At 57.1% G+C, this 11087-nt stretch overlaps 2 protein-coding genes across 7 annotated transcripts in view; one reads left to right on the forward strand and one right to left on the reverse strand.

The window, feature by feature from the left end:
* LOC109118055 overlaps nt 1–11087 on the forward strand; it is a 45960-nt gene that overhangs the window by 25915 nt on the left and 8958 nt on the right. Inside the window, exon 2 of one of the 3 annotated variants that reach the window (XR_002025329.2) lies at nt 12–1520. The exons of the other annotated variants lie outside the window; for them this stretch is intronic. The gene's annotated coding sequence lies outside the window, so the exon portion shown is untranslated. Of the gene's footprint in view, nt 1–11; nt 1521–11087 lie in introns of those variants that run through there. 3 annotated transcript variants of the gene reach the window in all.
* Katnip (katanin interacting protein) overlaps nt 1–11087 on the reverse strand; it is a 169404-nt gene that overhangs the window by 23283 nt on the left and 135034 nt on the right. For all 4 annotated transcript variants that reach the window (XM_019207405.1, XM_019207406.2, XM_019207404.2 and 1 more), the window contains one exon: nt 6341–7538. In XM_019207405.1, the coding sequence (XP_019062950.1) occupies nt 6341–7538 (1198 nt within the window). The remainder of the gene's footprint in view (nt 1–6340; nt 7539–11087) is intronic.

Below are 11087 nucleotides of genomic sequence, written 5' to 3' on the forward strand. Positions count from 1 at the left end.
TACTTTTATAGCCAAGAAAAATGGTAGCGATTCAGAGAGCGAACAAGCCAGGTGCATCACACAAACCAGGGGTCGACTTCTACCTGTGGCCGAAGCCCACGTCCCCAGCTTGCCGTGAACACAGAGCAGCCCTCACGGGTGTCCTGGAGGCCCTGGTGTGAGCACAAGCAGCGCCCTGGGTTTGCGGCCCTCATGGCTCAGAGGTGTCACTCGGTAATGTAGCCGGTGACACACTGCCGCCCCCTTTCCTGTCACACTGCCCTGCGCTCTGTTCCTGCGGAGGGGGCCGGGGGCCGTCAATCACCCCCTCCCTCCGGCCTCTCCTGTCACTGCTCCCCACCCCACTGTGCCTGCAGACCTTCATAAATCTCTCCTGCCCAGAAGGAAAGACGAGAGCTGGCCTGATTCTATGGCTTCTCCAACCGCTGTCCTAATTTCTCCCTTTCATGCAGACGCTCTGCCTCCCTCGCCCTGCCACCTGCTGTCTCTTTGTAGCATTATTGTTTTGCCCACCCCAGCCGGTTCGCCCTCTCCTCCGCTTTCCCTTTGGAGACGCCCCCACCTCTAGGCCATCCAGACTGGACTGGGCACAGGCCGACAGCACCCTCCCGGCTCTAGGCTGGAGGGTGGAGGGCTGGGGTTGCAAGGGGCCATTCTGCGGCACTGGGGGGACAGCCCATCTTGGTCACTTTCTTGTCGCTGGGACACAGTACCTGATGCCCACAGCTCAAAGGCACGGAAGTTTCTGTTGGCTCACATTTGTCGTCCATGGCTGCCTGTGTCCGAGGCAGGACGGCACAGCAGAGCAGCACAGTGGAGGAAAAGCTACTCACGTCACGGCAGTCAGGAAGCAGAGATCAGAGAGACCCAGAGAGGCAGACACAGTATACCTCTCCAGGTGACCCTCCTCTTCTAACCAGGCCCTACCTCCTAGCACGTTTAGCTACAGCACCCCGTGATTCATTCACTTTTCAAAAGCCCCTCTTATGAGTGCATGAAGCCTTGGGGGATGTCTAGATACAAACCATAACGTCTGGCCCTGGCCCTCAAAAGGCCCATGTGCACATCTTTATGCAAAATGCCTTTATTCCATCTCTAAGAGTTGCCAAAGTCTTAATAGTTACAGCACTGCCGAAAAGCCCAAACCCAAAGTCTCCTCTGAGACTTACGGGAAACTTTAGCTCTGAGCTAAAGAAGAAAGAAAATTAAACTCTGCTGTCATACAATGACACAGGGTAAACATTCCCCTTCCAAAGGAAGAATGGGGGGATAAAAAAGAATGGAACTAAAGCAATACCAAAACCCAGCTCAGCAGCTCCATGGGAAGCACCTGGGCAAACTACAGCAACCTGTGAACTCTGCATGGCCAGGGTAGCCCCACTCCCACGGCACTGCCTGTGCTGATAGCTCCTGTGTTTCTCTCTTGGGCCGGCTTTGCTCATTCCTCTGGCTTTTCTGAGATGTTCCATGTTTCTGGCTTCTCCAAATTTCTGGGATCTCCACTGCACTTTCAGCTTCATTCGCACAGCTTATACACTGCCCTCTCAGGGGCCACTACCTGCCTCCCAGGCCTTCTGAAATCTGGATGGAAGTGTCCCTGAACCCACAACTCTTGTGTTCTGCGTGCCTGCAAAACCAGCACCACATGGATGATGCCAAGGTCTGCTGCCAGCTTGAGCAGTATCCTGGCCCCCTGAACCACGCCTGCAGAGACTTCTGAGTGCCTGGATGGCTGAGCACTGTGAACTGAACTCCAGCAAACCAATTCCCTACATGGCCCTTCAAGGGCACTGTGCCTTGTAGCTCTTTTCTCAAATGAAAGCTTTATAGTTTTGCACCCCTAAGCCTGGAAGGGTGGGGTCTTGACAATTTCTCATCCCTGCTATTGTTCCAATGCAAAATACTTGGCTTCTTTTTTAAGGCTTAACTTTGCAGAAACAAAGCTGTCCTGGGCCAAAATTTTACAAGCCCCAAATTTACAGAAGCTTCCTTTCTGATAAAATTCAAATCTTTAAAATCACTCAGGTGTGTTGTTTGCTCTTGATTCTCAATGTAGAGCTGGTAAAAGCCCTCCAGCAGTACGCATGCCACAGCCTCAAGATTGGGCTGTCTTAGTTTCTCTACCATATTAGTCCACTGCCCTTAATGTCAGTCTCCTGCCAAGTCTTAGGACATGAACAAAATATAGAAACATTTTCTGCCAGAGAATAACATACATGGCCTGGAGTCCAACTACCAATGGAGTCCTTGTTCCCAACTGGAACCTCCTAAAACTGCTCCTTACCATACGCATTTCTATTTACATTCTGGTTTTCTGAGCTCTGGCCAGACTCTACCATCAAGCTCAGCTTATAGCATTGTAGGGCTGCTTTTCCAGACAGTATCTCCAAACTTTTCCAAATTCCCTTTGATAAGCCAGATCCAAAGCCTTCTGAATCACACGGTCAGGTATAGTACTGGCAATAACCCTATGTCTCTCGTACCAAGGTCTGCCTTGGCCACTTTCTCATTGCTGGGACATAATACCTGACACCCATGACTTGAAGGAGAAGAGGTTTATTTTGGCTCACATCTCCCAAGCCTGACAGTGTCACCCCTCTTGGTCCTCATCTGGCTTCTGACTCCCAAACAGGCACCTCAGCTTCAGACATCAATCCTGGCCTTTCTCCCTTAGCCAGCATCTTCCATTCCAGTGTCTGCTTGGAAGGACAATGTCGGCTCTGTCACTTCAATTTCCTTGTGCCTCCACCAGTTTGCCCCCAGGGGCCGCCCACCATGTGCACGAAGGCCTGCAGAGAGCCCCCACTGGCTTCTGCCACTTCTCCTTGCTCCCACATGATCGCTTCACCCCAGTTGTGCCGGCCCTTCTGTCCTGAGAGTACACCAAATCTCTTCTGGCCTGGGAGCCTCTGCCCTTGCTGTGTCCTCCATCAGAGATGCTCTCCCCCTAGATGCACACTAGGCTGGCTCTTCTTGCCACCTGCCTCCTCAGAGAGGCCTTCTCTGCCATACACACCCTGCCTCTGCTGTGTCCCAGTGCCCAGCAGAGCATCTGGTGCAGGGAAATGCTCATGGTTTGCTGCCAAAGGGAAGATTGCCAGCACCATATTTCTGCCCCACCCTGTGCCCCGGACCCAGGTCTGGAGGCTGAGGGACACCCCCTCACCTGTTGGTTCTCTTGCCCCTGTCATCTCCCCCTCTTGTCATCTGCCATTAAAAAAGAGTATAGAAGTTCTCCCGCCCTCTCCTCCCAGGCACGAGGTAGGACATCTGGCAGAAGGAATTCCCCATATGGATTGCCACCACCTCGCTTTACGGGATTTGATTTTCTCTGATAGAAACAATGGCTGGCATTGCTTTGCAAGTGCACCGAGGAGCCCGCACTGCACGTCATGTGCTGGGGACTTAGACTGAGGCAGCGCTGCATGTGGGGCGCAGCCAGGTGGGGACTCCACCTGCATTCCACATCTGCTGCTGACCTCTTCCCTGAGGTGCACACTTTCTTCTGGACCTCTCAGATGTGCCACCTGGCTGGAGCCCACAGGTCTGTCTGCAGAGCACACTACTGTGCTGCCTGGGGCCAGTGCTGTCCCCTCACGGCCCACATTCCCATCATAAACCTCAAGGCAGCAGAAAGCTCTTGAGTGGTCTGCAGTCAGCATGGTGTGGAGGGCTCACTGATTATGACAGGATGGGAACCAAGATTCCAAAGTACTAGTGGGCTGAGCCTAACGTAACTATGACGCTCTGAACCTGAGTTTATAAAAACTGACTGCACCACTCTGAGGTATGTGCTAACCCTAAAAAAATGGGCAGTGGCAAGGCACAGAGGGAGGTGTACAGAGCTGTTTATTCTCATCAATCGCTCTTCAGCCATTACCGAAGGGGCAAGGAGTGCACACTGGGCCCAAGCAGAACAATGAGTTGCTTCCCTAAGTCTCTGGGATTGGGTGCTGTAGCCACTGCTGGGACAAGGCCACTGGAGGGCCGAGGCCACTGGCTGCCCCATGAACAGAGCAGAGAATGCTGACCTCATGAGGACAGGGCAGGCACATCGACCTTGGGGAGCTAAAGGTGGGCCCGGAAGTCCGGGAGGGACAGGAGGAAGCGGTGTCCGTTCCAGCACCTTTCCACTCCTGTTCCTGTCCCACTGAATGAGCACTGCCTTTATGGCGGGAGCTCTGAGGCTCACAGAGGCAGAGGGAGTGCCTGGCCCCTCTGAGGACACCTCTGGCATCACAAGACCTCTGCTGGCTGCACAGTCTTGCGCTGTCTTACACAGCCCAGGCCCAGGGCAGCGGTCCCCCCGCCCCAGCACTGGGGGGGCTCGGCTGGGTGTCTATCCGAGGCCATGGGGTTCAGTGGAGTTCAGCCTGAGGTGAAGTGTAACTTAATATTTCTAAGTGACTTTCCTTTGTAGCATGACCAGCTTAAGAAGCAAAAAATCTCAAGGGCCCAGGGCTTAATGTGTCTGTCATAGAAGCAAGGGGTGAAATGCCTGGAAGGAAATTAGTGAGAGACTTGTCTGAGCTGGGCAAGTCAGGATTACACCATCACCCAGGAACTCCCTGAGGCTCCAGCAGCCGGCTCTTCTGGGCAGGGTGGTGGAGCACAGCCGTGGCAACAGGCACCAGAGGGTGGTGCCCTGAAGCATGGTGTGGAGCTGGTCTGCCTGGGCACAAGTCTCATGTCTCACCCTCATGGCCTGCGGGAACCCAGGAAGGCTGCTTCAACCTCACACTTTCTTTGGATAACGGGCATCAGGTGCATTTAGATAAGATGCTTGGCCCGGCCCTGGCTAACTGCAGGCAGCCTGGATCCAGCCCCAAGCGCCTTCTGACAGTGTCCACACCTGCCCTGCAGAGGACTCACTGTGAGCCCACTGCCTGCCCTTCCACCATCCCCTCCTGCCTCATACCGTCTCAGCAGAAATCTGTAAGGAGCCAGTGACAGATCGGGGGTCTACCAGACACCAACACAGCAGATGCAATTTGATTTGTTAAAAAATGGGAGCACTGGCTTTGCAAATGGACGCACCAGCAAGAGGTGGGGCCAGAGGGCAGGGTGGGGGAGGAAAGGAAAGAAAAGGAAGAGTGGAAGGGGAGGAGGAGGAGGAGGAGGAGGAGGCGGTGGCACGAAGCATCAGTCAGTAATACCCTTAGAGATAATCTGCAAAGTTCACAAAGCTGTCACTGCGACTCCTGCTGACAAATGGGGCCTCTTTTCTCTTTTTTCTATTTGTGGCACCAGGGACAGGTCTTGCTAAATTGCCCAGGGGGCCTTGAACTTGACACTCCTGCCTCAGGCTCCTTAGCTGGGATTACAGGCAGGTGCCACTGTGCCAGGGTGCTTTGTTTTTGTCTTTTTTGACACATACACAGTGCTATAAAAATAATCAGTTGCCAATGTTGAAAACTAAGACCGTGCGATAGTTTGACTTCTCTTGAAGAAAAGGGAAGGAGGGAGCTGGTGTGCTGGCCCAGGTGGACAGCAGCTGTCCACCCAATCCAGATGGGCTTGTGCTGTCCACCCTGTCCCGGTCCTTGCTATCCCTGTGGTTTTCTAACACCCAGGCGGCACTGACTGTGACTGTCACGCTGTGCTGCATCTGTAACAAGTCAAGAGTGACGTGAACAAACTATCACAGGCAGAGGAAAAAAGCCAGGGAAAGCTGTGTTACAGGGAGAAGGCCGAGGGACGGACTTGTGAGCAGGGACAGAGACTGAGGACCTTCGGGAGCGAGCAGCAATTGTACCCTGCTCTACCCAGACTGTGCGCAGCCCGCTCTGGGTAACCCTGCTGCATACACGCGGCAATGGGAGTCCTGGGGGCTGAGGGGCTTTGTGCCGCTCAGAGCATGGGGGCGTCAGTATCTGTTATGGTTTGGGTCCAAAACAGCCTCCAGGAGGCTCCTGTGTGGACAGCTGGGGCTTTCAGAGGGGTCCCGGTTGTGGGTGCTGACTTCTCCGGTGGATTTACCCAAGCACGGGGAGCCATCGTGGACAGCCTGACTGAGGTGACAGCAGGTGGGACCCAGCTGAAGGGAGGGGCTCACGGGTCTGTGGTGGGGACTGTCACCTTTCCCAGCCCCGTTCCTCTTGGTTCTTCCCCTTTCTCCACTTCCTGGCAGCCGTGAGGTGAGTGGCTTTCCTCAGCCACCCCCTTCCACTGTGATGTTTCTCCCTCACCACAGGCCCGGACGCAACAGAGCCACCTGACTGTGGACTGAAACCTCGGGAATGTGAGCTAAACAGACCTTCCCTCCTCACACTGCTTTTCTCTGGGGCTGTGTCACGACAGCAGGGACAGACGGACACAAGTCCGCCAGACTCTGTCTTACCTCTGCCAGCAGCACCGCCCGGAGCCTCCTTCCTCGCGGCCCTCCGTCCTCTGGCAGGGCGCTCTCTGCCACGGGGCTGGGTAAAGTAGTCCAAGTCATCAGCACTGCCCTGGGGGACCGCCGTCTGGGGCCTCTCCCCAGTGACGACCCAGCTGGCCCTCCGCCCTTGCCCCAGCCAGGGGCTTCTGTCCGTGGGACCCCCGAGGGCCTCATCTGGGGTGAGCCTGCCTTTCCAGTTCAGCGGCTCCTCAGGGCCGAGCCACAGGGGCTTGGGCTTCTCCCCGCCCTGCTTCCTGTCCTTCCCTGAGGGACAGGGCTGCAACCAGGATGGGGTTTTCCTGGGTGGCTCGGAGGTCTTCCTGCCCCTGAGGTCGTCCAGCCGCCGGATCACAGAGGGCTGTGTGTCCACAGGGAGAGGCTCCGGCGGGGAGCAGGGAAGGGCCCTGGGCCCGGGCTTCTCCCCGCCCTGCTTCCTGTCTTTCCCCGAGGGACAGGGCTGCAACCAGGATGGGGTTTTCCTGGGTGGCTCGGAGGTCTTCCTGCCCCTGAGGTCGTCCAGCCGCCGGATCACAGAGGGCTGTGTGTCCACAGGGAGAGGCTCCGGCGGGGAGGAGGGAAGGGCACTGGGCCCGGGCTTCTCCCCGCCCTGCTTCCTGTCTTTACCCGAGGGACAGGGCTGCAACCAGGATGGGGTTTTCCTGGGTGGCTCGGAGGTCTTCCTGCCCCTGAGGTCGTCCAGCTGCTGGATCACAGAGGGCTGTGTGTCCAGAGGGCGAGGCTCCGGCGGGGAGGAGGGAAGGGCACCGGCCCCGGCCCCCACCGAGGCGGGGGCTGCCAGCAATCTGAAATCCTCCTCCAGCCTGGACAGTCTGTCTCTCGGGCCATCAGTAGAACCCGTCACCTTGCCAAGCGAGGCTCCTTGTGAGGGAGCCGTCACGTCCCCAGCAGCTTCAGCTGGCGGTGAGCAGCAGAGACTGCGCTCCGTGTCCCCATCCGTGCCAGCCCCGGCAGGGACCTGTGTGCTTCCTCCCCCGTGGGGGTGCGGCCCACCCTCGGGGCTCCCGGTCCTCTCCTTCCGTAGGTCAACGGGGATGGTGCGCACCGCTGGGCCCTCTGCGCCTCCTCTGTCTAACGCACCATCAAAGATGAGGGTTTTGTTGACATAAAGCTTCACATTCTTGGCACCAATGTTAAGATCCTGGAAACACAAAATTTCACAAAATGAGGATGTGTGGCATTGGGCAGATGTATCAGACTTGGAAAGAGGAGATACCAGAACATACGAGTATGAAATGCTAGGAACGTGAGCTTTCTAAAACTCTGGCCCACGGATGTTAAGTGAGACCCCAACTCGAGCATTTCTGTGCATTTCTACCCCAAATCAAAGGGCTGTCACGAAGGGATGGCCTCAGTCGCGGCCCTCGCCATCATCACCTCCTGTGGGACATTTGCAGTCGCCCGCTAATTGGTCTCCCCGCTTCCTGGCTCTTGCTGCTTCAACCTCAATGTCACGTTGCCACCTGAGTTAATTTTCTGCCTCGTCACTCTCCTCTGTGAATCCATCACAGTTTTTCATTACTAACTGTAGCAACATTTTTAAAAGGATGGCTCCTGGGCCGGGCAAGTCAGAAAAGCCTGGTCTGCACAAACTGCCAGCTCCCGGGCCCCGAGCGTCTCAATTGGGCATCTTGAAAGGGTCTGGGACGAGGAACCAGCACAGGCTGCTGACTGGCAGCTGATGGCAGGAGAAGTGTGACGAGCACACAGAAGCCCCTTGTTCCTGCGGGGCCCCCAAGGAAACCACAGCGGGCACCTCAAGACGCCCCTCCGGAGCCTGGGGCGGGCCCTTCAGGCACTGCTGGCCGCACACCCACGGGAGCCGAGAGTGGGGATGGGCAGTGCAGCGTGCAGCCCAGGGACAGCTCCGCCCCTCACGGCGACCTCCCTTCAGCTGGGGCCGCGGCCTGGCGGTGGTTTCCAGGGAATCTCTGCACTCCTGACACGTTTTCCAGATAATGCCTTTGCACGGGGACGTGGGGTGAACTCTGAACCACTCGGCACGGCACCAGGCCATCTTCACACGGGTCCCTGTCTTGTCTCTTCTTCCCACGACACACACGTGTCGGCAGCTGTAAAGGCACCTCACTGTTCACGCCTGAGTCAAGAGCCGCCCCTTCCCCTGACACTTGCCCACCGCCTCGCTCCCCTCCACCACCCCCTGCTTGCCATTGCTATAGATCGTTCGCATTTTCTAGAATTTTTATATAAAAGGAATTGGGAAGTATATGCTCCTTTTTCACAGGGCTTCCTCTGGTCATCATAATCACTTTGAGATTTACCTAAGTCGGGTGAATCAGTTGTTTTCTTTCTGTTTACTGCTGGGGCCTATTCTATTCTACAGGGGCGACCCATGGTTTGTTCAGCGTCCCCGCAGTGAAGCCTGGGGAAACCGTCCCTACACCCCCTTCTCCCCTTGCTCTTGACCTTACTCCTGCTGGGCTTCTGTCCTAGGATGGACGCAGCCGGCTGAGGGACCCATGACTGGGGCAAGGACCGTCCCTGTTTGTCAGGGGTGGGTGATTCACACATGCGGTTTGGTCTGATCACTAAGGGAGCCCTCCTCACTCACAGGGCTCCTGTGGGGACAGCAGAGCTTGAGGCCGGCAGCCTGCCAGAGCCAGTGGGCAGTCTTGGTCCTTGGGTCCTGTAGCAGCCTGGCCACTGCTCTTGCTGCCCAGGCTCGGCCCCAGGCTCCCGCAGCAGACCTGCTTGTTTCTGCTCCCACCGTGCTGGCTGCCCTGTCAGCTGGGCCTGACCTGGCGTGCGGCCCCTGGCTTAGGGCTGGGACTCCTGACTCCCAGGGGAATCATCTAAGCCCCTAGGTCCCAGAGAGGGCCGAGGACTCCCAAGTGATTGCCTATCCAAGGGTGACTCCTCCACCGAGCCTCAAGGGACCTCCCACGCTCCTTGGGTGTCCAATGCTCACCCTAACCCTGACTTGCCCCAAACAGAATTCTCTGGTAATTTACCCCAAAACGATTCTTCTCCCATCCTTAACATAGGTCTGCTATTCAACCAATGCCAGAAACCTAGGTGTCCCCTTGATGCCCCTGATTTGTGCACCCCACCTGTCAACACGTCCCTTGGCTCACTCTCCAGATGCGCCCCAAACTTGACCTGTCCTCCCAGAAGAGGCCGCTGCCCTAGCCCAGGCCATCAGCGGCTCCCCACCTCACTGCCTCCACTCCACACGGTCACCTCCGCCTTCCCCTGCACATCACGCTCACCCCCCCCCCCCCCTGCACGCGCGCGCGCGCGCGCGCGCACACACACACACACACACACACACACACACACGGTTCATTTTTGATGCAGCAGCCAGAGCCTTTTTAAAAACAGCTTCAATCAGATCACCGCAGCCCCTGCTGAGAACTTCCCGGCGACTTCCCCACACTGACGGAGTCCTTGGCCCACGCGCCCGCGCCCGCCTATCTCTGCCCAGCTCCTGTCCGCTCGCCCCCAACCCACCCACCTGAGTGCTGCTCCCTGATGGCACCAAGCTGAGCCTGCACTGCCTGGAATTTCTGCCCTGGACACTGCGGCCCGCTCCTCTCCCACTCGGCTCTGCCGCAGCCCGGCCAGCACTCTCTCTCCCTCCTGCCGCACTGCTCAATTTCCCCTGCATCTCTGACAGGGCCTTGTGTCCTGAGCCGTGGTCTCTCCCACTTGAAGCTAAGCTCCTGGGCAGCAGAGATGCTACCGTCTTGTCGCGGGCCTGACACACAGCTTGGCACTGCTGTGGAATAAACACAGGCATTTTTCTCCCAAGCCCTGCCCTGGAAGAGTCAATGTGACCAGAGAGACGGTGGCCCGCTGGCCTCCCTCTCGCTCTGGCTTCTGATCTGCTGCATGAGATTGGTGAGCCAGAGACGCCCACCCACACTGAGCCCACTGCAGCCTCCCCGCGGGCTGGGTGAATTCGCGCCAGCCACTTTTCTCCCTCGCTCAGGGGCAGAGGCTCTGGAGCCACACAGACTCGGAGGCCCCCAGCCCTGAACTGGCGCAGGAACTCAGCTTCAATCATCCAATTGCAGGACGGCAGGCTGCTATTTGCCGGCTGTCAGAAAAGCCAATTCTCAGAGCGCTCTTTTCCATGTTTATACGGATGTGCTCTCCGTGTAGCGCGGCACAGAGCAAGCACGTGCTGTGAATTAATCAGGAAATAGCTGTTTGAGGAGGACAGCATGGGCAGCTTTCAACAACTAGTTCTACAAAATTACCACCATGGACACATCTGGCAAGACAGAAACACTCATTTCAAGAGAGGGCAGGGCAGTGGGGTGGCCTCGCGGACCGGCGTGTCAGGGGGTGGGCATTGTGGTCTCCTAACAAACGTCTGGCTGTCAGCATGTGTCCAGTTCCCTTCCACGAGTGGTCAAGAGCCCCATGTGGCCACTGCTCCCCGGGAAATCTTCCTAGGGTGGGGCGGGGAGCAGGCTGAGGCAGGCCTGGGGAAAGCCGCAGGAGGGAGGGAGGGAGGGAGGGAGCGGGAGCCTCTGGCCCACGTGATGTGACGAGCCCAAGCCCACACCGGACATGTCTCCAGCCCGCTGCGGGCCACAGAAGTCGCACTCGGGTGGACTCAGCCTGAGGCTCACTACAGGGGGACCTTCTGAAGGGACCTAGTGCCACTGGCTTCTCCAAGTTCAAGGGGAAGACTGCGTGCGCCACAGCACAGAACGACTCT

Source organism: Fukomys damarensis, unplaced genomic scaffold (genome assembly GCF_012274545.1).
Source record: "Fukomys damarensis isolate Sample0158 unplaced genomic scaffold, DMR_v1.0_HiC HiC_scaffold_34, whole genome shotgun sequence".
Taxonomy (NCBI): domain Eukaryota; kingdom Metazoa; phylum Chordata; class Mammalia; order Rodentia; family Bathyergidae; genus Fukomys; species Fukomys damarensis.